At 37.8% G+C, this 19805-nt stretch overlaps 1 protein-coding gene across 3 annotated transcripts in view; it reads left to right on the top strand.

Moving 5' to 3' along the window:
* LOC105969860 (uncharacterized) overlaps window positions 1–8119 on the top strand; it is a 28504-nt gene extending 20385 nt beyond the window's left edge. For 2 of the 3 annotated variants that reach the window (XM_012994634.2, XM_088819846.1), the window contains 19 exons: window positions 54–157; window positions 550–625; window positions 1918–2377; window positions 2562–2903; window positions 2996–3199; window positions 3291–3389; window positions 3476–3545; window positions 4240–4367; window positions 4440–4728; window positions 4811–4950; window positions 5031–5155; window positions 6250–6367; window positions 6633–6688; window positions 6771–6858; window positions 6946–7120; window positions 7209–7283; window positions 7361–7464; window positions 7541–7603; window positions 7747–8119. In XM_012994634.2, the coding sequence (XP_012850088.2) occupies window positions 54–157; window positions 550–625; window positions 1918–2377; window positions 2562–2903; window positions 2996–3199; window positions 3291–3389; window positions 3476–3545; window positions 4240–4367; window positions 4440–4728; window positions 4811–4950; window positions 5031–5155; window positions 6250–6367; window positions 6633–6688; window positions 6771–6858; window positions 6946–7120; window positions 7209–7283; window positions 7361–7464; window positions 7541–7603; window positions 7747–7854 (2824 nt within the window). In that variant the 3' untranslated portion in view covers window positions 7855–8119. Of the gene's footprint in view, window positions 1–53; window positions 158–549; window positions 626–1917; window positions 2378–2561; window positions 2904–2995; window positions 3200–3287; window positions 3390–3475; window positions 3546–4239; window positions 4368–4439; window positions 4729–4810; window positions 4951–5030; window positions 5156–6249; window positions 6368–6632; window positions 6689–6770; window positions 6859–6945; window positions 7121–7208; window positions 7284–7360; window positions 7465–7540; window positions 7604–7746 lie in introns of all 3 variants that reach the window. The other variant, XM_088819845.1, reaches the window with a different exon arrangement.
* Window positions 8120–19805: the final 11686 nt, after the last annotated feature.

Genomic DNA, 19805 nt, shown 5'->3' with positions numbered 1-19805 from the left:
AAAAATTGCCTTAGACATGGCCTGACCATTCATCGCTATTTTGGGGATTTCAGGTATGTTGGAGATGAGTACGGATTCTTGTCTGTGCTAAAGTATGACACTGAAGAAGGGAATATTGTTCAGTTACCGTACCATGTTCCTCCTAATCTTATTGCTGGTAGTTGGATCTTAAATTAATTGTTTAATGTTATACATATGTATTTGACTTATTACAGTAATGCCATAAGCTTCTATCAAATCCATTTGCTTATAAATCTGAAAAAAAATATATAATTCTTTCCTAATATGATTCAGTAGACATGACAAGTTTGCAAGTTAAGACTTAAGAGTGACAAGCCTAAGTCGGAAACAGTGAACAAAGTTGTGAAAGCTTGATGGAAAGTATTACCACTTTAGATATGGATGTGGTTTTGGTCCATTAGTCTCATTGTTAAACTGCTCCACTCGAAGTGAATCTTGCTTTCTATGTCTCAGTTTTACTATTTTATTTTCTTAATGGAATGTTAAAGCACGTCTTACGAAATTATTCCCATGCTATTAATATTGTAGAAGGAGCTGGGATTACATTGCCTGATCAGCAATCCATTGTTGGTGTGCTCTCACATCCTTGTTCTTGTGGGAACAGGTATAAAATGAAGTTTCAAATTTTTATTCAGATACCATTTTGTATAACAGTATAAGAACTCTTTTCTCGTATATCTATCTATAGCTTCTTGCCTGTAACTACTTCTGCAAAGGGTTGAAGTATATTGTAGTTATGCAATTACATGCTATCGTGTCGTGCTTTAAGTTTGCTGCTATGTGATTTGGGGTCTTTTCTGCACAATTTTATATGTACTAGTGAAAGTGTTTGACCTTTGCATAAACCACAAAAAATGTTGATGAGAGACGGTGTCTGTTTCCTTTTTAATTATTTTTCACCTTCAAAATGCAACTTGTTAACATATTTTGGAGTTTATGTAAGGTTAAGTATCTATCTATATTTAGTAGATCATGTCTATCTTAGTTAGGAGATATGTTCCGTCTATAGGAAGAAGTCTTTGCATGTTATCACTCTTTTCCTATCTCTAAATAAGAATATGCATTTGCATATTGATACTAGGGATTATATAGAGAATATTGTAGAAAAGACAGACAGTGTGATATTATTGAATAAGCCCAGTAATTCTTATGACTTGCTCATACAGCTACCTCCCTGGATTTTCTATTTCTGATCTTGATTTTTAGATTGTTTCTTGACATGGCCTTGAAAACTTGTACAAGTGTTTGGTGGAGCGATTAACCAAAACCAATTGGATCTATCCTCTTTTCCTCAACATGTAAATTATTAATACATTGATTAGGGGTTTTAAATAATTGAAATAGAATTTCAAATCTTGTCAAGAGTACCAGCTTATAAACATTGAAATATAATAAAAGAGCTTGCAAATGTGTATGTGTGTGTACACATGTAGTTAATGCATATTTTCACCTACACATAAGTATAATGCTAAAACATGAAAGGGCTTTTGTAAGTTCTGTTCTGAAAATAGTAGCATCTCGAGTTGATTTCTACTAGTGATAAAAAAGTTTAACCAGCTCTTGTGCCACATAAATGGAATAAAAGAAAAACGTCTGTTGTTTTATGGCCTCTGTGTAACTTATATTTCTTTAGCATAAGTGAATAAAATAGAAAAGAGGATGGTGAAGTCCAGCAGATCAGTTGATTGGTTTTGAAATTACTGGAATCAGAAAGCTTGATCTGTTAACAATGCTGGGTATCTTTCAATATATTGGACAAAGAAAGATAACAATTCGGGAAATTGTTGAATATATCGTTATTATTTTCATATGTAGATCCATAGAGATTGCAGATACTGATAGCATTATTAGTAATAACAAAGAGATTCAACATCGACCACTTCTGATTTTTTGTAGGGTCTTGATTGCATATGAGAATGGATTAATCATTCTGTGGGATGTTACTGAAGATAGAGCTGTTCACATTAAAGGCTATAAGGATCTGCAACTGAAAGAGGCTATGACTGTGAACGTTTCAGATAATCAAAGCCAGACCTCCGTAAATGATTCTTTAGACAATGAAGAAGCAGAAAAGGAAATAAGCTCTCTCTGTTGGGCATCCCCTGACGGGTCAGTATTAGCTGTTGGTTATGTTGATGGAGATATTTTTCTCTGGAATCTATCAGTTTCTAATAATGGTAAAGATCAGAAAACTCAAAAGTCGCCTGATGATGTTGTTAAGATACAGCTGTCATCAGGAGATAGAAGACTTCCTGTCATTGTTCTTCACTGGTCTTCTAACAAAGCTCGAAATGGCTGTGGAGGTCAACTCTTCGCTTATGGTGGTGCAGAAATCGGATCTGAAGAAGTATTGACGGTATGCTAGTTTACCCTTTTCCACATCTGTTGAGCTCTATATAGACATGAATTATTTTCCTTTTACTTCAATAAAGGAGCATTGTTTTTCCGAAGACATCTTGGTTATTGTCAAACAACTTTTGCTCTACACCCCGTCTCTCAAACAAGAGTTGTGACTTATTCCTATGCTCTTGCTATTGCAGATCCTTGATCTTGATTGGTCTTCTGGGTTAACAAAGTTGAAGTGCGTCAATCGTGTTGATCTTACATTGCATGGGTCTTTTGCCGACATAATCATAATACCAAATGCTCGTAATAAGGTGGACAACAGTCCTGAGACGTCATTATTTGTATTGACCAACCCAGGACAATTACATTTCTACGACTATGCTTCGCTCTCTATCTTAAAGTCGTACGGAGTAAAAAATCATTCTGTGCATTCATCTCAGTATAATTCAGTTATACCCACTGTGGAACCATATATGACAGTGGGGAAGTTATACATAATAGGCTCAGAAGGGAATTATTTCGGTGCACTCCCACAGGTACTTAATTGCATCAGATATTGTTCAGTTCAAGATCAACAATACTTTCTTATTCGTATTGTTCATTTAATGATCAACAATAGTTTCATTAGACAGTTTCACCTGCAAAACAACAATCAGAGAATATGCGGAGTACAAAATGGCCTCTGACAGGTGGCGTTCCTTACCAGATATCAACAACTGAATCTAATAATATTATTGAGAGAATATACATAGGAGGATATCAAGATGGAACTGTTCGAATTTTTGATGCCACTTTTCCGGTTCTGAAACTTGTTGCTGTTTTAGGATTTGAGGTTAGTGCAGGTCTAACTATGGTTTTGTACATATTCTAGTGTTTTCTCTATATACTGATCAAGACATTATCGTTATATCATATGCTAGCAGATAAAGGGTATTCAAGTTGATGGCACAAGTGGGTCGATATCAGCATTGCATTTGTGTTCTGCTAGCTTAACTTTAGCTGTTGGCAATGAATTTGGTCGTGTAAGATATAGTGTCGATTTTTGTTTGTCACTAAGCCTTACCAGAAATAACGAATGTAATACTAAAATTTTGTATCTTCTATACAGATTTTCCTTTATAGCTTACAAGGGAATACACATGAAACGGTTGCCGTTGTAACTGAAACCAAAAATGAAGGTATGGTTTTCATCTTTATGTGGTCTTGTAATATGCTATATTAGTCATTTTCAGATGCAATGTCGCTAGTTTGGCATATGTTGTTTCTTTAATTGCATTCATATATATATATATATATATATATATATATATATATATATATATTGCCTCAGAGTACTATTACCACTGTTTGTCGTTCCTCTATCATTTGTTCTCATAAGGTGCCTCAATTATCACGAGAGGTGCATTTGATTATTTGATTTTAATGATCATTTTGTGCATTCAAATATATCAATCAATTGTGAAATGGAGCTTACTTTAGTAAAATAGGACTTTAGGTTTTTGGCTTAAGCAACTTTAGTGCAATATTACGGTAGAGAGAGAATAAACGCAACAGGCTTTTGCTTAAGAAGGCTGTACTCTAACCTATGGCTGGGGGCTTTTCTATCAGAGCCTTCATCAAGTCTTTAACGCATTTAAGATGTTTCCTATCAAGTCCGTCGAAACACCTGCATAGTCAAAACATGCATTGATATGAACTATGTGATAGTTTCGTGTGTTAAATTGTAGTAGTTGCCTTGCTTTCACTTGCCTCTGAGAGAAATAAGTCATGCAATAATTTTGCTTTCTGATGGTCTCACTCTAGTTGTTTTTTTTCAATAGTTTATGCAATAGGTTTTCTGAATATGATGACCATATTATAGTTTATCTGCAGTTCACCACTGCCTACCTGAAGAGAGAAATCATTGTTCTGCCATATTTTCCATATCTACTTCTCCTGTGTGTGCATTACAATTTGCAACTTCTGGAGTCAGACTTGTTGTAGGATTTCAGTCTGGACAGGTAAGCATTGGTTTAATAATCACATTATTAGAGTTTTTCTATTTCGTATTTTTATTTATCACATTTATACAGGTTGCAGTGCTTGATACGAGATCGCCTTCAGTTTTATTTGTCTCAGACTATGTGTCTAGCTCAAGGTCACCTGTCATTTCTCTTGCTGTTAAAACTTTTCCTGATACCCACGAGATCAGTGTAAAGAAACCTGACAGTCAAACCGAAAGTGAATCTGCAAAAGAGATTACTTTTGCCCTCACCAGAGACGCACACATGACCTTGATGGATAGCACCACTGGCAATGTGATAAGTGCACAGCCAATGCATTCAAACGAAAAAATAATTGCAATAAACATGTATCTATTAGGCAAGTATGCTCCTGTTTGCTTATTATCTTATTTAGCATTTCCTACTCAGATGTTCACATTAGTCTTCGACCTGCTCGACAGATGATTCAAATATGTCTTCCCAGCATATTGAAGATGAAGATATGCAGCACTCAAATGTAGATAACAAGACAGTTGCATCTCAGATTTTAATTTGTTGCGAGGAAGCTTTATACGTTTACCCTTTAAAGTCATTGATTCAGGTGCTCTCCATATGTTAATGCATTCTCACTTCGATTCCATAATATTTTCATTCACACCTTATGATAAAGCCTTATTTTAGGGGGATTATAACTTTGTCCGCGAACTGAAACTTGAGAAACCATGTGCTTGGACTACAATCTTCAAGAGAGACGCAGAAAAATATGGTGTCATTTTAGTTTATCAAACAGGGGAAATCGAAATAAGGTAAACTTCGTATTTTATCGTATAGTTGTTCTTTAGGCTGTGATAATATTCTGTTAGGTGACACCTGATTCATGATTGATTGAGATGTAAACTGCATAAAGGTGATTGAATACCGTTTTGGCTTTGTTTTTTTTAGTATTAACTGAAGCAACTAGATGATTCAGGTTGATTGAATGCAGTTAAAATGCTGTAAACATTCTCTTGGGGAGGATTATATTAAAAACATCCAAGATTTTCACTCGTGAGAGATAGTTCATGTTTAAAGATAGAATTTCAGATATCTTGTAAAGTGAAATTGGGGTTGTGGAAAAGAAATGCGAGTATGTGCTCAGGAAATTTTCCCCTTGGTACGGGAAGCTACATTTGATCTTTTTCGCAAAAAAAAAGATTGAGAAAGATGAATGTTTTGTAGGTTTCTGTAGTATGTGCTTTTAGGTGCAGTAGGTTTCATTTACCCACATTTAACTGTATGTTGATCATGATTATGTCAATTACATCTGTAAAGAATTCAGTTTGACAGTCAAGAAAATGATAGGATGATGATGGTTCTGATAGTAGATTGACCAATACAATTCTCATGTGCACATGTAATAACATTTCGTTATCACAATTCCTCATAGTTAATGAAGCATGCCATGCTTTTTGTGGTTGGCTTTATCTAGTAAAAAGAAAGTTGAAGTCTTATCCCTTGGAAAAAAGTATATGAATATCAATTGAAGCATGCAGAAATTAGGTTTTATTGACTTCTTTAAAAGGTTTTACAGCACCCCAAAGTCTCACATCAGTTCATGGAGGAATTTGTTATTGCTCGAGTCCATTAGCTGTTTGTTTTCAACATAGGGTTAATTTCATGTGGGCCTAAGCTATAACCGCCATTGCACATTGGTTTTCATAGGAAAATGTTAATGGTATACAAGGCCTTCGCTAACTCATACTCTTAAATAGGGAATTAAGCATTGAGCTGATTACAGTCTCATATTTACAGTTCAAAAGTTGTGATAATGTTCCAATGTTTTTGGTAATTATGTCATATTCTTAACTTTCCATGACTTAAAACTGTGATTTTAATGGAAAAAAGAGTTGCACCTTTTCAGGTCTTTCCCAGAGCTTGAACCGCTAGGCAAAACCTCAATGATGTCAATACTAAGGTGGAACTTCAAGAACAACATGGACAAGACAATGAGCGCTTCTGACAAAGGGCAGATTACAGTGGTTGGTCACTTGTTTGCTTTAAACTTCAATATCCGTATCCTTATAGCATTTTTTATTATTTTGAACTTATTGATTTGAGTTGACTGATGATTATCCCTTGCTTGCTTGTTTCTTTATAATAAATAGAAAAATTAGACTCTTACAAATATTCCCTTTGTTTGGTATCCCTTTCGAATCTCCAAGAACATACAATTACAATTACGCAGTTTTGACCTCAATCATATGGATTATTTTGACTTTCAACTGATTATATTTATTTTTATAGGTCAATGGGTGTGAATTTGCTTTTGTATCGCTTTTGGCATTTGAAAATGAGTTCAGGTCGCCTTTTCTCCCACCTTAACCCCCCCCTCCCCCCCCCCCCCCCAACCGATAGAAATCCTGACGAGTTATCTTGTTTTAGGATTCCCGAGACTTTACCTTCCCTACATGATCAAGTCCTTGCTGCTGCTGCAGATGTTAATTTCTCCCAGAACCAAAAGAAGGAACAGGTATTAATAATTAAAAAAAAAAAGATATCCCAGTTTTCCGTTCTCGTTTTGTTCAACTACTGAAGAATTAATTGTTTCCATTGGCAGAGTGGTGTGCCTGGATTTGTTAGTAATGTGATAAAGGGATTGAAAGGGGTTAAAGAAGAGGCTGGTATAGAAGCTCGTGAAAGTGTGACTGCACATTTAGAAAGAATATATTCAAGGTTTCCTTTCTCCGACCCCTACAACTTAAATGATCTTGAAGATTTGGTACTTCAAATAGGTCAGTGTAGTCAACCATGTCCGTACTAAAGCATATCAGCTTCTTTATTCTAGCTTATCCTCGTAAAAACTTTTAATACTATTTGCAGATCACATTGACATTGACATCGATGAACCTGTTCCCTTAGTATCAACTTCTCAAACGATTAGTGACGACATAAAGGGTAAGGAGTAACATATTTATTTACACTGAGTGGTTCTATGCCTAAGCGAGCTTTAACATTATTTCTTGCTTATCCAGGAAAGGGAACTCAGAGGGAAAAATTATTCGAAGGTGGTACCGTTGATACTAAACCGACAACTCGTACTCGTGAGGAAATCATTGCAAAGTACAGGAAAACAGGGGTAATTTCACTCCTTTGATATATGGCTAAAACCTTAACCGGGAATTGCGTTGCCTGATTGTGTGTTTTGGTTTTAGGATGCGGCCGGTGCAGCGTCACAGGCAAAGGAAAAACTTATGGAACGCAAGGAGAAACTCGAGGTAATCCCACTTAACTACATTGATTTATGTATGCATGAAACTGCTCCTTTTGTATTAAATAAGACAACTTATCCCAGAAACAGTTGCCTTAATCATCTGCAACTGTCATTTAGTATTATTATTAATGTGTGTATGTGTTTCAGAAACTCAGCCTACGGACTGAAGAGCTGCAAAATGGTGCTGAGAACTATGCCTCGATGGCAACTGAGCTTGCCAAGGCCATGGAAAAACGTAAATGGTGGAACATATGACACTCACATATTGGATATGCGTTTTCTACTTCTTTGCTGAGTTAACCTATTCACATTCTAATTTGAGTAAATTTATAGTCCATTTGTTATGTGATATACGTACATACATACTTATATACATACATATCTTACAACGTGGCATTAAGACATGTCTTGTGATAGTTGTTTCTTCGGAGAAAAATCTGGGTGGGGATTTTTTCTCTTAACGTTTGAATGTAATCCATACTCATGCTTGGGCACGAGTGCGTATGCTCATTTGGTTTCCGAACTGAAAATACTGATCCTTAATTATTAATAGCCAGTTAAAGCATTTTTTTTTTCTTCTTTAAATTGAATTGTCGTTGAACAATTAATTAATCGACAATTCTCGATTGTCACTCAATTGTGATTTTTCATTTGCAATGTGAATGAGTCACTCAGTAAAGTTAATTGCAGATCAATACTTTAAGGTAAAATCAAATGAATTTATTTTTAATTAAAATTTTATATATCAATGAGAATATCTTCAAGTATAAGAAAATAAAGACAGTAAAAAATGGACAATGAGAGTTACAACTATGTGAACAAGATTAACAGTAACTACTAGAATAATATTAATGTAAATATAATATATATAATATTAAAAAAATGTTAATGAGGCGAATTTCAGAAGCTGTAGACAAAAAGAACTCTTTCAATCATACTACTCAATTATATAATTCAAAATAAATAAAAATTAAGTTTATGTCTAACATAAATAATCTCAATGATACATAGTATATTAATATAATCATCACTAGAAGATACAAAACTATAGCCATGAGAAAAAGGAAAAGAAAAAGAGTACCTCAACCTTAAAAAATGTTTATTTGATGTTGCATTCGTAAAATACACCGGGTGATTATTAACTGTCGATCTGCACCTAATCACGCACACACCTATATGTATGTGTGCTTAGTGGGAAGCTATATAGAAATATACAAGTAAAAATTAGTTATTTTACTTCTTTATATTTACTAAGTAAGTTTTACTATAATACAGAAAGAAGTGTTTTTCCTTTATTATAAAAAACACTTCTTGTAATAGTTAGTTGCATAAAGTAGCACTTTTAGTATTCTCTTTATACACGTGTAAATTGGCAGATATAAAATCCCAATCATATGTGACCGTTGTAACTACATTTTCAATTAATGAAGATTCTTCTTCTTCTTCAAGCTTCCCCTTTCTCCTTCAATGGTTTTCTTCTGTAAATGCCATTGATTAACAATTTATTTCATCATATTAACGGTTAATAATTACCCGGTGTAGCATCTCAATAACAAAAACAAATAATACACAACAAAGATTCACTATTTAAGGTTAGGCTGCGGCTATATGCAAGACTAATTCCACTTGTGTAAGACCAAATTAAAATTTTTAATGTATAAATACTATAATACCCTTATTTATTAAAAAAATAAAAAATTCCGAATATGCAAGACCAAAAATTCAAAAACACAAAAAACCTTATCACAAGACCACAAAACCACAAGACCAACTATCATCTTCTCCATCTTCCAAAACCCACAAGACCTTTCTCCTTCCTCCTCCATTAACCCACAAAACCTAGAAATTCAAAATCATCAAAACTCAACAAATCTTACAAAGATGGCAAGTATGGAGTCATAAGACATCAAAATAGAAGATTCTACGATGGAAGAACCCAAGAATGTATGCATTTATGGGTTTTTTAGCTAGAATATCGATTTTCCAAAAAAAATCTCGCGCAAACGAATTCGACATGTACAGGTCGAATTTTACACGTAAAAATCGACATTTAGATGTCGATTTTGAGGTATAAAATTCGACATTTAGATGTCGATTTTGAGGTATAAAATTCGACATTTGAATTTGTGCTATAAATTCGATATGTCAATGTCGATTTTTACCTATGAAATTCGACGCTAAAGTGTCGATTTGTAGCATAGTTTTTCGACACCTTGGTGTCGATTTTTGTTTTTTTCTCATTATTTGTAGTTGGTCTTACATGAGAAAAAAAAGCCAATTTAATTTATGGGCATACTTGTCATTCCATCTTAATAAAATAGAATCTTTTGGAATCTTTCTTTAATTTGGTCTTGCACAAGTGGAATGAGTATTGCATATAGCCGCAGCCTTAAGGTTATTTGTGAAATGTATGAAATACTAGAGTCTTATCATCCAAGTTAAAACTAACTTATTTTTCTTTTTTATATGAAAAATATCATCATTTTAAGATAACCCTTACAAGTTTCTCATCCTCCCTATGCTAACGATTGGTGAACTTTGTACATGAATGGGGGCAATGGCCTCCCATATTATTTTATTTTATAGTTATTCGTATTGATTTATAATTTTTGCAATTTATCTTCTTGTGAATGAACTCTCTAAAATATTTAACTTGATATGCTATGTTTTAGTAAATGTTTACCACTCGGTAGTCATGGTATCTGAACCATGGGGTATGTTTATGGAAATTATTTATCCTAGTAGGCTTATGTATTGAGATATTTTCCTTCAGATTTCCCTTATTTTTTCGCCTAAGAAGGTTCTGGTAGTAAGTCTCGCGTAAAGAATATAAATCCTGTTGAAGTGCATAAGATTTTAGGCAAGATCTAAAGTCGTATCTAAAAACTTATAATTATGGATAGTATTTTTTGTAGATCCTCTTCTTCTGCTTCTAATTCCACAATCTATACTGATTTAAAGAGAGTAATAAATTCAGACGAAGTTATAATGGAAGATTTCGGAAAATCTATTGATAACTGGGAAATTCCAAAAATTACTAAAAAACAAATTTACAAAAACACAACATCTCTATTTTTCAAAACATATTTTATTAATATCAAAACAAAAGAAGCATATATCCAATTATTAAAACCTTTTGAAACAATTCTCTTCTTTCTAATAAGCCCCGCAAAAGCATAAAGATAAAGATTATAAATATATTCATATATGATGCTGCTCCAAAATATTGGGTCATCCCAATGATCTTGAAGCCCACAGGTCTCGTAAGTTCGGGAATTTTCATGCCCAATATCGGGAATGACGAGAGTCCTTGCCACACGTCCAAGGTAGTCAAAGGGATCGCTCCACTCATTAACCTACAAAACAGTTGAAAACACTAGGTGACACGCCGGACACGCCAGGGGTGGCCCGACGATTGTCCTCCGACGCTCAAGTCAGAAAACTATCACAATATAAACAATTAATGTTAATTAATTGCCTAAATAGTGCGTACCTTGTTATGTGATTGATAACACATATTTATAGGTGGAGTTTGGTAAAGTTTTCTTGTAGAAAACCAATGTGGGACAAAAAACATTAGATTTCTTCTCATAAACTTCTTATGAAGTTCATAATTAAGGGCCTTTGTGTTGGGCTTGTCCTTTGAATGAGCCTCCTGGGCTTTTTGGGTTAAAGCCCAATTAGGCACATCATCCCCCCACTCCCAGGTTGAGCCACGGGCCCGTGGGTCTGCATGGGAGTAATTAGGAATAGTCGCTCGAAGACGAAATAATTTTCATGTTTTCCTTGAGATTCAAGGTAGCAGGAAATTTTGAAGTCGGCTACAGGGATCTTGCCAAGGTGGGCGCTGCAGTTAGGCGATGATATTTTTTGAAGGGAGGCTCATTTGTTATACGACAGCGATCAGTCGCCAAAATTATTGGAGGAAGTTGTGATATCCCTTTGCTTTGTTGCCTAGTGAGAATCGTGCATTTTCTAAAGAATGAGTTATGTTTCAACTTTTCCGCCGAGACAGTATCCCTTGGCTATATCGCCTAGTGGGGGGTCTGTCTCTCGTAACGAATGAGCTTTACTTTATCATTTTAGCGGGGCAAAATCCCTTGGCTTTATTGCCTAGTGGAAAGCACGCATTTCGTAAAGAAAGAGTTATGCTTCATCGTTTTCGGTGAGACGGTATCCCTTGGCTATATCGCCTTGTGGGAGGCTCGGCTCTCGTAAAGAATAAGATTTTACTTTATCTTTTTAGCTAAGACGGTATCCCTTGGCTTTAACGCCTAGTGGGAAGTCCGTATTTTTGTAAAGAATGAGTTATGCTTCATCTTTTTCTGTGAGACGGTATCCCTTGGCTATATCGCCTAGTGGGAGGCTCGACTCTCGTAAAGAATAAGCTTTTACTTTATCTTTTTAGGCAAGACGGTATTCCTTGGCTTTAATGCCTAGTGGGAAGTCCGTATTTTTGCACTTGGTGGTTGATCAGACCCTCAAGTTTTTTATGAAGGAAGTCTGCCTGTTAACCTAAGTTTTTTGGGGCCGGTAAGACTCCCCTGAGCATTAGTTGCTCTATTTTTTGGAGCTTTGGGGAGCGAGAAACCAAGGTTTGGGTTGGCCAGACCTTTTGTGATTCTTGATATCTTCCCCTTTAGCTATTTTTTTAGTCTATTGATTTTTGTTAAATCGATTGTAGATGCCTTGAACAAAAACGCGTAGAGAAGACAAATGGTTGATGTATAAATCACGGTGGCGGTATCCCACCGACTAAAAGAATCATGCGGCTGGCGGTATGCCTTGAAAATATTGTCTGGGGCGGTACGCCATCGACTTATTGCTGAAAAGAAATTATATGGGGCCCGCGTGGGGCAATAGTAAATATTTCTTCAGAATTGCGATTGTTCTAGGAATTCTCTCAAGTGCCCGTTTTGGACAAGTCTTCCGAGCGCTCGCGTAAGCTAAAAACACTCATCAATAGTGTGACCTCGATCTATGTGGTATTCACAGTAATCATCCGAATTTTATCGTTCTGGATTCTCCTTCATCCATCTCGGTGGTTGTAGAATTCATTTCTGCTCTACAATGATCATCATGTCAATAAGCTTATCCTTGAGAGGTGAGAACTTCTCGAAGGTGCGATTTTTGGTGGGACACCTCTCTTATTTTCTATTATAGTTGTGGCTTCCCTCATCGCGCTTTCGCTTAAGAGGTACCCTCATCTCTACAATCTCCTCAATTCGAATGTACTTCTCAGTGCGATTCAGGAGCTCCTTTAGGGTCATAGGGGGTCGGACTTCGATGTACTATTTAAAACGAACATGCTTCAAATTGTGTTTGCAGTATGTTGATTAACATTTCGTGATTAAGGAGGGGCACTTCATATACTGCTTTGACAAATCGTTGCAGGTAATTCACGAGCGACTCTTCGTTCCGCTGTATGACCTTAAAGAGATACGACCAGTTATGGCTGATGGAGTATTGGGGACGGAAAATCGTCGCTAGTTGGTCCAGATTGTCTATGGACCATTCAAGCAAGCCGTTGTACCAAATGTGTGCCTGATCAGCTAGCGTGGTCTGAAAAACCTTGCAGTGAGTTGCGTTACTAAGACCGTAGAGGTCAATCTTGGCGTAAAATTATTTAAGTGATCTTGGGGATCCCCGGTTTCGTCTAATTGGGGGAGATAGGGATCCGGAATCCGAGAGGCAACACTTCTTCCATAATAGCAGGAATAAATGGGTAATTCGGGTGGACAATGCCCCAAAGTGAGCGTCCGTCGACCACGAGACTTCTCGTCCAGGACTCCTTGAGTTGTAGTCGTTGGAGCCTGCTCGATGCCTTCTTGTTTCCTGGTGTCGAGAAGCTCTACTTCCGAGTTGGTTTTGAGGGGACTTTTCGTTGTGGTGCGCATGTTCGCAGTGTCCCGAGCGTCGAGGCCTTATACGACCGGGAATAACCGCTTCTCGTCCGACGGCTTTGCATCGCTCTCTCCCTTGAAGGTGTTGGGAATCGGACACGTGTACGCAACGGAAAACAAAAATTTTATGCGAATTAAACGAATTTAAAACACATAAACACATGCCCCGATAACTGAAAACAATTAATTGCGTACCTTTGCGCTTCCAGCGAAATTAAAAACAACATACATGCTTAACAACTTAATCGAAATTAAATCAACTAGCATGCTCGCGTTTAAATCAAATAATCATGCTCGTAGTAATTTAAAAAATTTCATGTAGTCACATAAAATCATACAAGTTTGCTTAGTAACGAACATGCATATTTAATTTAAATAAAAACTACTCGAATAAACATGGATTCGAATTATTACCTCTTGAAGCGTGAGGTAGGCGCACGAGTCGAAGCAACATTGCCACGGAAACGAATCCGTGCAATCAGGGGCAACAGCGGTGATGCAGCAGCGGCGATGATCCAAGCTACGGCGGCGCGTGTGGTTCACGCGCTGTCTTCGGGCGGCGCATGGAGGCGCGTGCGTCGTCGGCTCGGTAGCTGCTCCTCGATTCTTTGATTCTTCGATCTTCCTCCTCTCGGATTTCACCTCGTATACTTTGATCTACTAAAACGTGGAACTAGACATGCAATAGTTATAATAAACGGAAAGAATAAAATGAAAAAGATCTACCACGATTAATCGACCAAGGGGAGGCCGATTCCGGCGAACGAGCGGCGACTGAACGACGGTGTTGGCCGCGGGGAAGGAGATTGGCCGAGAGAGGGAGCGGCTAGGGTTAGGTTTCGTGTGTTGTATGTTTGTGCAAGACCTATAAATCAAGAATTTATAGTGTCTTGCATAAAACCCTAACGGGCTTAAGTTGGACCGGGCCCAACAGCTTAAGTTCGTTAGTTCTTTTAATCGCTTTCTCAATTCGATGATCGGAAAATTGTAACAATTACATTTTCGGAATCATTATAATGTCCTCGTCATTACGAGTGCCAATTCTCAATTTCCAAATTTCTAAAAGTGGAAACCCTAATTCAGTGCACTTTCTAAATTTGGAAACTTCCCGATTTAGAAATTCCACTAAGATGTTCGCCTATTCTTTTCCTTTTCTTATTCTCATTCATAATTATAAATTACGAATGTTGGACCCAATCATATTGACCTCCAATCATGCAAAGATAAACCATTTTTACCTTTGACCGTTTATTCAAAGATCTCATGTGCACGAGCAGTGTGACCCTCGATGGTTCAGGTGTAAGCTAGCCGTGGGCCCACAACCCTTTGTGGTCAAAACACGTCCCTTAGAGTTACGATTAAGATGAAACTCATTTCACCTTAATCACTGAACGAATCAAGATTGGCGTCTAGCAACTATGCGTCATGATTCCCTAGATACAAATGAAGTGCCTGCAAGAACCTTTTGATATAGTTAGCGTACAGTACGATCCCTTCGATTCATATGTCCCGATTGAACTAGAGGTATTGGTTCATCGAGACCTCTTTATTTGTTCAATGACCGTGCGATCGTTCCAAGTGTTGTAATCGTTACGTGCATGACTTAGAGAATCGAATTCTCTAATAATCACTTAGTTAGCTTTGGCCAAAGACTTAAAGAGATTACAAACTATGAGAACACACATGACATCCAAGACTATTCTTGCGATCGAATCCCCGACTACAATGCACAGATCTCCCACTAGATTTCGGACAACACGAACACTGGCCCTTGGGGTGGTCCACCGTGGAACTCAGGGACAGGTCACGATACAGCTGGTCCTCTAGTGAAGTCACGGTGATGTCTAGGTCATAAGGACTATTGGTGTACAACTATACCATAGATATCTCTACTCGATTATTGGGAACCACTTAGAGATTTCTAGGGTGAGGGAGTTCAGTGAACTCGTCAATTTACGAGCACCCACTTATGCATGCCGATATCACAATACGGTTTACTGATGAGATGCAGTACACATACAGTAAGTGCTAGTCTCTTAATGGGAAAGGCCGATATCCTCATTGGTGGCGTAACCCTTCGACTAGGAACACGTTTAACAGTTATAATACTTAAGTAAATATCTCACGATCCTAACGATCAATTACTAATACTTGTAATAACTGTAAGGACTATATCTATTATTGTGACAAAGGGACAAAGATATAGAATGCCAATGTGTTTTATCATTAATACAAAAAATGTTTGTTTATTACCATAATAAATGTGAAAGACCACAGCCACAAGTTGGCTTGTTGGTCACCTACTCTAACAGAATGGGCTCGGGCTATTTGCCTTAGTGGATGTTGTGATTGGCGACGAGCTTCCCTTCGAGGCGCACGGTCTGAGGATGTGTTACGCTGAGGCGAGTGGCGGTGAGCGTGTCTTCAAGGCGCACGGTCTGAGGATGTGTTACGCTGAGGCGAGTGGTGGTGAGCGTTTCTTCTGTGCTACGCTGAGGCGGGTGGTGGTGAGCGTATCTTCGATGAGCCTTTTTGGATGAATAACTTTGGCCGTTGAGCGGTACTCTTTCCTCTGAGACATGGTGCTCCACGATTGGCGGAGTGGTACGGACATGCATGGAATCCGTAGGATCGCTTCCCATATGAATAGTTTCTTCAAAGTTAGTTTTGCTTTGAGCATTGATATACTGAGCTACAACGTCCGTCGCTGGCCAAGCTGCTACTTTGGCCACCGTCTTCTCCATTAAGGCTTGTAATTCCTCTGCAGTCATCTAGATGACCGGCACTGAAGATCTCGCAAGGTTAGCCGCTCCCATCGTTCTCTTTCTTCGAGGTGGCTCTGAGACTCCACCGCTCCCTTGAAGCGGTTGGTTGAGATCTCCTTGACCACCTTCGTTGGCCGCTCCCATAGATATTTTCCTTCGAGGAGATCTCAACCAACCGCTTCATTGAAGCGATTGGTTAAGATTGCCTTGACCCTCATCGTTGGCCACTCCCGTAGTTATTTTCCTTCGAGGTGGCTCTAGGACTTTGCCGCTACCTCGAGGCGGTAGGTTGAGATTGCCTTGACCCTCTTTGTTGGCCGCTCGCGTAGTTATTTTCCTACGAGGCGGCTCTAGGACTCTGTTGCTACCTCAAGGGGGCTAGTTGAGATTGCCTTGACCACCTTCGTTTGTCGCTTCCGTAGTCCTTTTCCTTCGAGGCAGCTCTGAGACTCCACCGCTACCTTGAAGCGAGTGGTTGGAATCGCCTTGATCCTCTTCGTTGGCTGCTCCTGTAGTTCTTTTGCTTCGAGGCGGCTCTGAGACTCTACTGCTACCTCGAGGCAGCTAGTTGAGATTGCCTTGACCACCTTCGTTGGCCACTCCCGTATTTCTTTTCCTTTAAGGCAGCTCTGAAACTCCACCGCTACTTTGTGGTCGGGATCGCCTTGATCCTCTTCGTTGGCCGCTCCCGTAGTTCATTTGCTTCGAGGCGGCTCTGAGACTCTGGAGCTACCTCGAGGCGGCTGGTTTAGATCGCCTTGACCACCTTCGTTGGCCGCTATCATAGTTCTTTGCCTTCGAGGCACCTTTAAGACTCCACCACTACCTTGAAGCGAGTGGTTGGGATCGCCTTGCTCCTCTTTGTTGGCCGCTCCCGTAGTTCTTTTGCTTCGAGGCGGCTCTGAGACTCTGCAGCTACCTCGAAGCGGCTGGTTGAGATTGCCTTGACCACCTTCGTTGGCTGCTCTCATAGTTCTTTTCCTTCGAGGCAGCTTTGAGACTCCACCGCTACCTTGAAGCGAGTGGTTGGGATCGCCTTGCTCCTCTTTGTTGGCCGCTCCCGTAGTTCTTTTGCTTCGAGGCGGCTCTGAGACTCTGCAGCTACCTCGAGGCGGCTGATTGAGATCACCTTGACCACCTCCGTTCCCGACACGCGCTCTAGTTTACATTCCCACAGACGGCGTCAAAATGATGCTGCTCCAAAATGTAGGGTCAACCCAATGATCTTGAAGCCCACTGGTCTCGTAAGTCCGGGAATATTCAAGCCCAATATCGGGAATGCCGAGAGTCCTTGCCACGCGTCCAAGGTAGTTAAAGGGATCGCTCCACTCATTAACCTACAAAACAGTTGAAAACACTAGGTGACACGCCGGGGGTGGCCCGACGATTGTCCTCCGACGCTCTAGTCAGAAAACTATCACAATATAAAAAATTAATGTTAATTAATTGCCTAAATAGTGCGTACCTTATTATGTGATTGATAACACATATTTATAGGTGGAGTTTAGTAAAGTTTTCTTGTAGAAAACTAACGTGGGACAAAAAACATTACATTTCTTCTCATAAGCTTCTTATGAAGTTCATAATTAAGGGCCTTTATGTTGGGTTTGTCCTTTGAATGAGCATCTTGGGCTTTTTGGGTTAAAGCCCAATTAGGCACATCAATATAGGCTTAGTCCAAGTTGAAAGCCCCTTACTAAAGAAGGATTAAATACATCTATTCTTGCTGTCCTTAGGGATGCAAGATTTACAATCTTCGAAGATTCCATTCTAAGTTCAATAGAGTACAACTTGTGTGATGGTCCAATTGAATTTGATTGTTACCCTAGTCTAACACTCTCGTTGAATGAAAAAAATATTTTAAAAATTTTAGTGTTATAAATAAAAATATATAATTACAAAATGCTCTAAGGGTCAATCCCCATTGCAATAATATTTAGACCATTACAAGGCTATGAACTCAGCGTTCGCTACCAAAGTTAGATTCCACAGTCAAAGGGTGAAACCTTCCTACTCCAAACTGATTTAGGACGATTTAATGCTGTCGTCTCTAGATCCATACAATGGAAAGATGTATCTCTTCTAAAAGAATGGACCCTCGAGGAAGTGGTTCAGACTGAACCTCTATACTCCTTAAAACCAAATATTATATTAAATATGTTACTCAATATACTGATGGAAGAATAAGCCTTTCGTTTCATATAAGTGCTAACACCAATAGATTTGATGATTCCACCATTACAGATACCGTAGACTTAGGACGAGTCTCTCAAATCTCCCTTCAATTATTAACATACCTTATAAACATAGATATTCCACTTCAGATATTCCTAGCTCTTCTTTAAGAGATGTTGGTTATTCTTCACAAATACCAAGACCAGTTTATAATAATGAATCCAACCCACCAAAACCGGACTTTGTAGAAGAACCCTCTATTCCAACCTTCTCATCGATAACAGAAAATATTGTCAATGAGTTAAACGCAATAGAAAAAACTTTTGAAATTAATAAAAAAAATCTTCATGATAACTTTTACTCAAAACATAATAAAGAAAGAAGAAATTGATTCTTTAAAGAATTTCTTAATGATAGGGAAAAGATACAACAAAAGTATTATAAATATATATGTTAATTTTCACAAAATACATATTTTCTTTTTGACTGCTTCGAAAAATATGCCCTCCACAAGTCTATAAAATATCATTTTCAAAAGACCAATAGTCCTATAACTCATAGAAATAAGAAATCCAGAGAAGGGAAACAATTACAAATTCTAGAAAAATTCAATCTACCCCCTCCCAAGTAATTAAACTTAGTATTCAAAACCAACAAACTGAAGCAATTTCTTTTAAAAACCCGGGAGAAGACGAAAAAGGAAACATAAGAAATAACATAAAACAAAATATTATACAAACACTAATTTAAACACCATAGGGAAACAATTAGATAGGATTGAGAAAATATACAACCTTTAATTATTTACAATCTTCCTGCAGGAAATAACTTCTCGAAAATATATGGTTAAACTAACAATACGTTTTTCACATACATTCAAAATTGACACAATCGCACTATTTGATACTGGTGCGGATCTAAACTGCATAAAAACTGGGGGTTTTTTGCAAGAACCACCCCTCTGTAATTTCAAATTGTCAAAAAACCCCTTGTGTTAAAAAAATTAGCAGAAACCCCCCGATGAAAATTAGTCAAAGGCGAAAAAGTCCTTGACAGCATGTCGTGTATTGTACCCGCGGCTTGTGTAACTGAGAATGTAATTTTTAACGTGAAAAGTCAAAAATACCCTCTTAAATTCTTTTATAAATAAACATAAATCTAATTGGGTTTAAATGGAAATAATAGAAACTTTTGGACCTAATTATATTTTCAAAATTTCTTACGCAAACAAAACTTCTACAGGCAAATTTAAAAAAAAAAAAATAGATCTCAATTTTTCTCGTCTTCTTCCCAAATTTCCTCCTCCTACTGCCGCCCCTTTCCTCACACCACCGGCCTTCTCCAAACTTCTCCTCCACAGGCA

Source organism: Erythranthe guttata, chromosome 6 (genome assembly GCF_056151865.1).
Source record: "Erythranthe guttata isolate IM_541 chromosome 6, IM_541, whole genome shotgun sequence".
Taxonomy (NCBI): Eukaryota; Viridiplantae; Streptophyta; class Magnoliopsida; order Lamiales; family Phrymaceae; genus Erythranthe; species Erythranthe guttata.
Note: the sequence above shows the minus strand (reverse complement) of the source record. Positions and strands in the feature narration are given on the sequence as shown.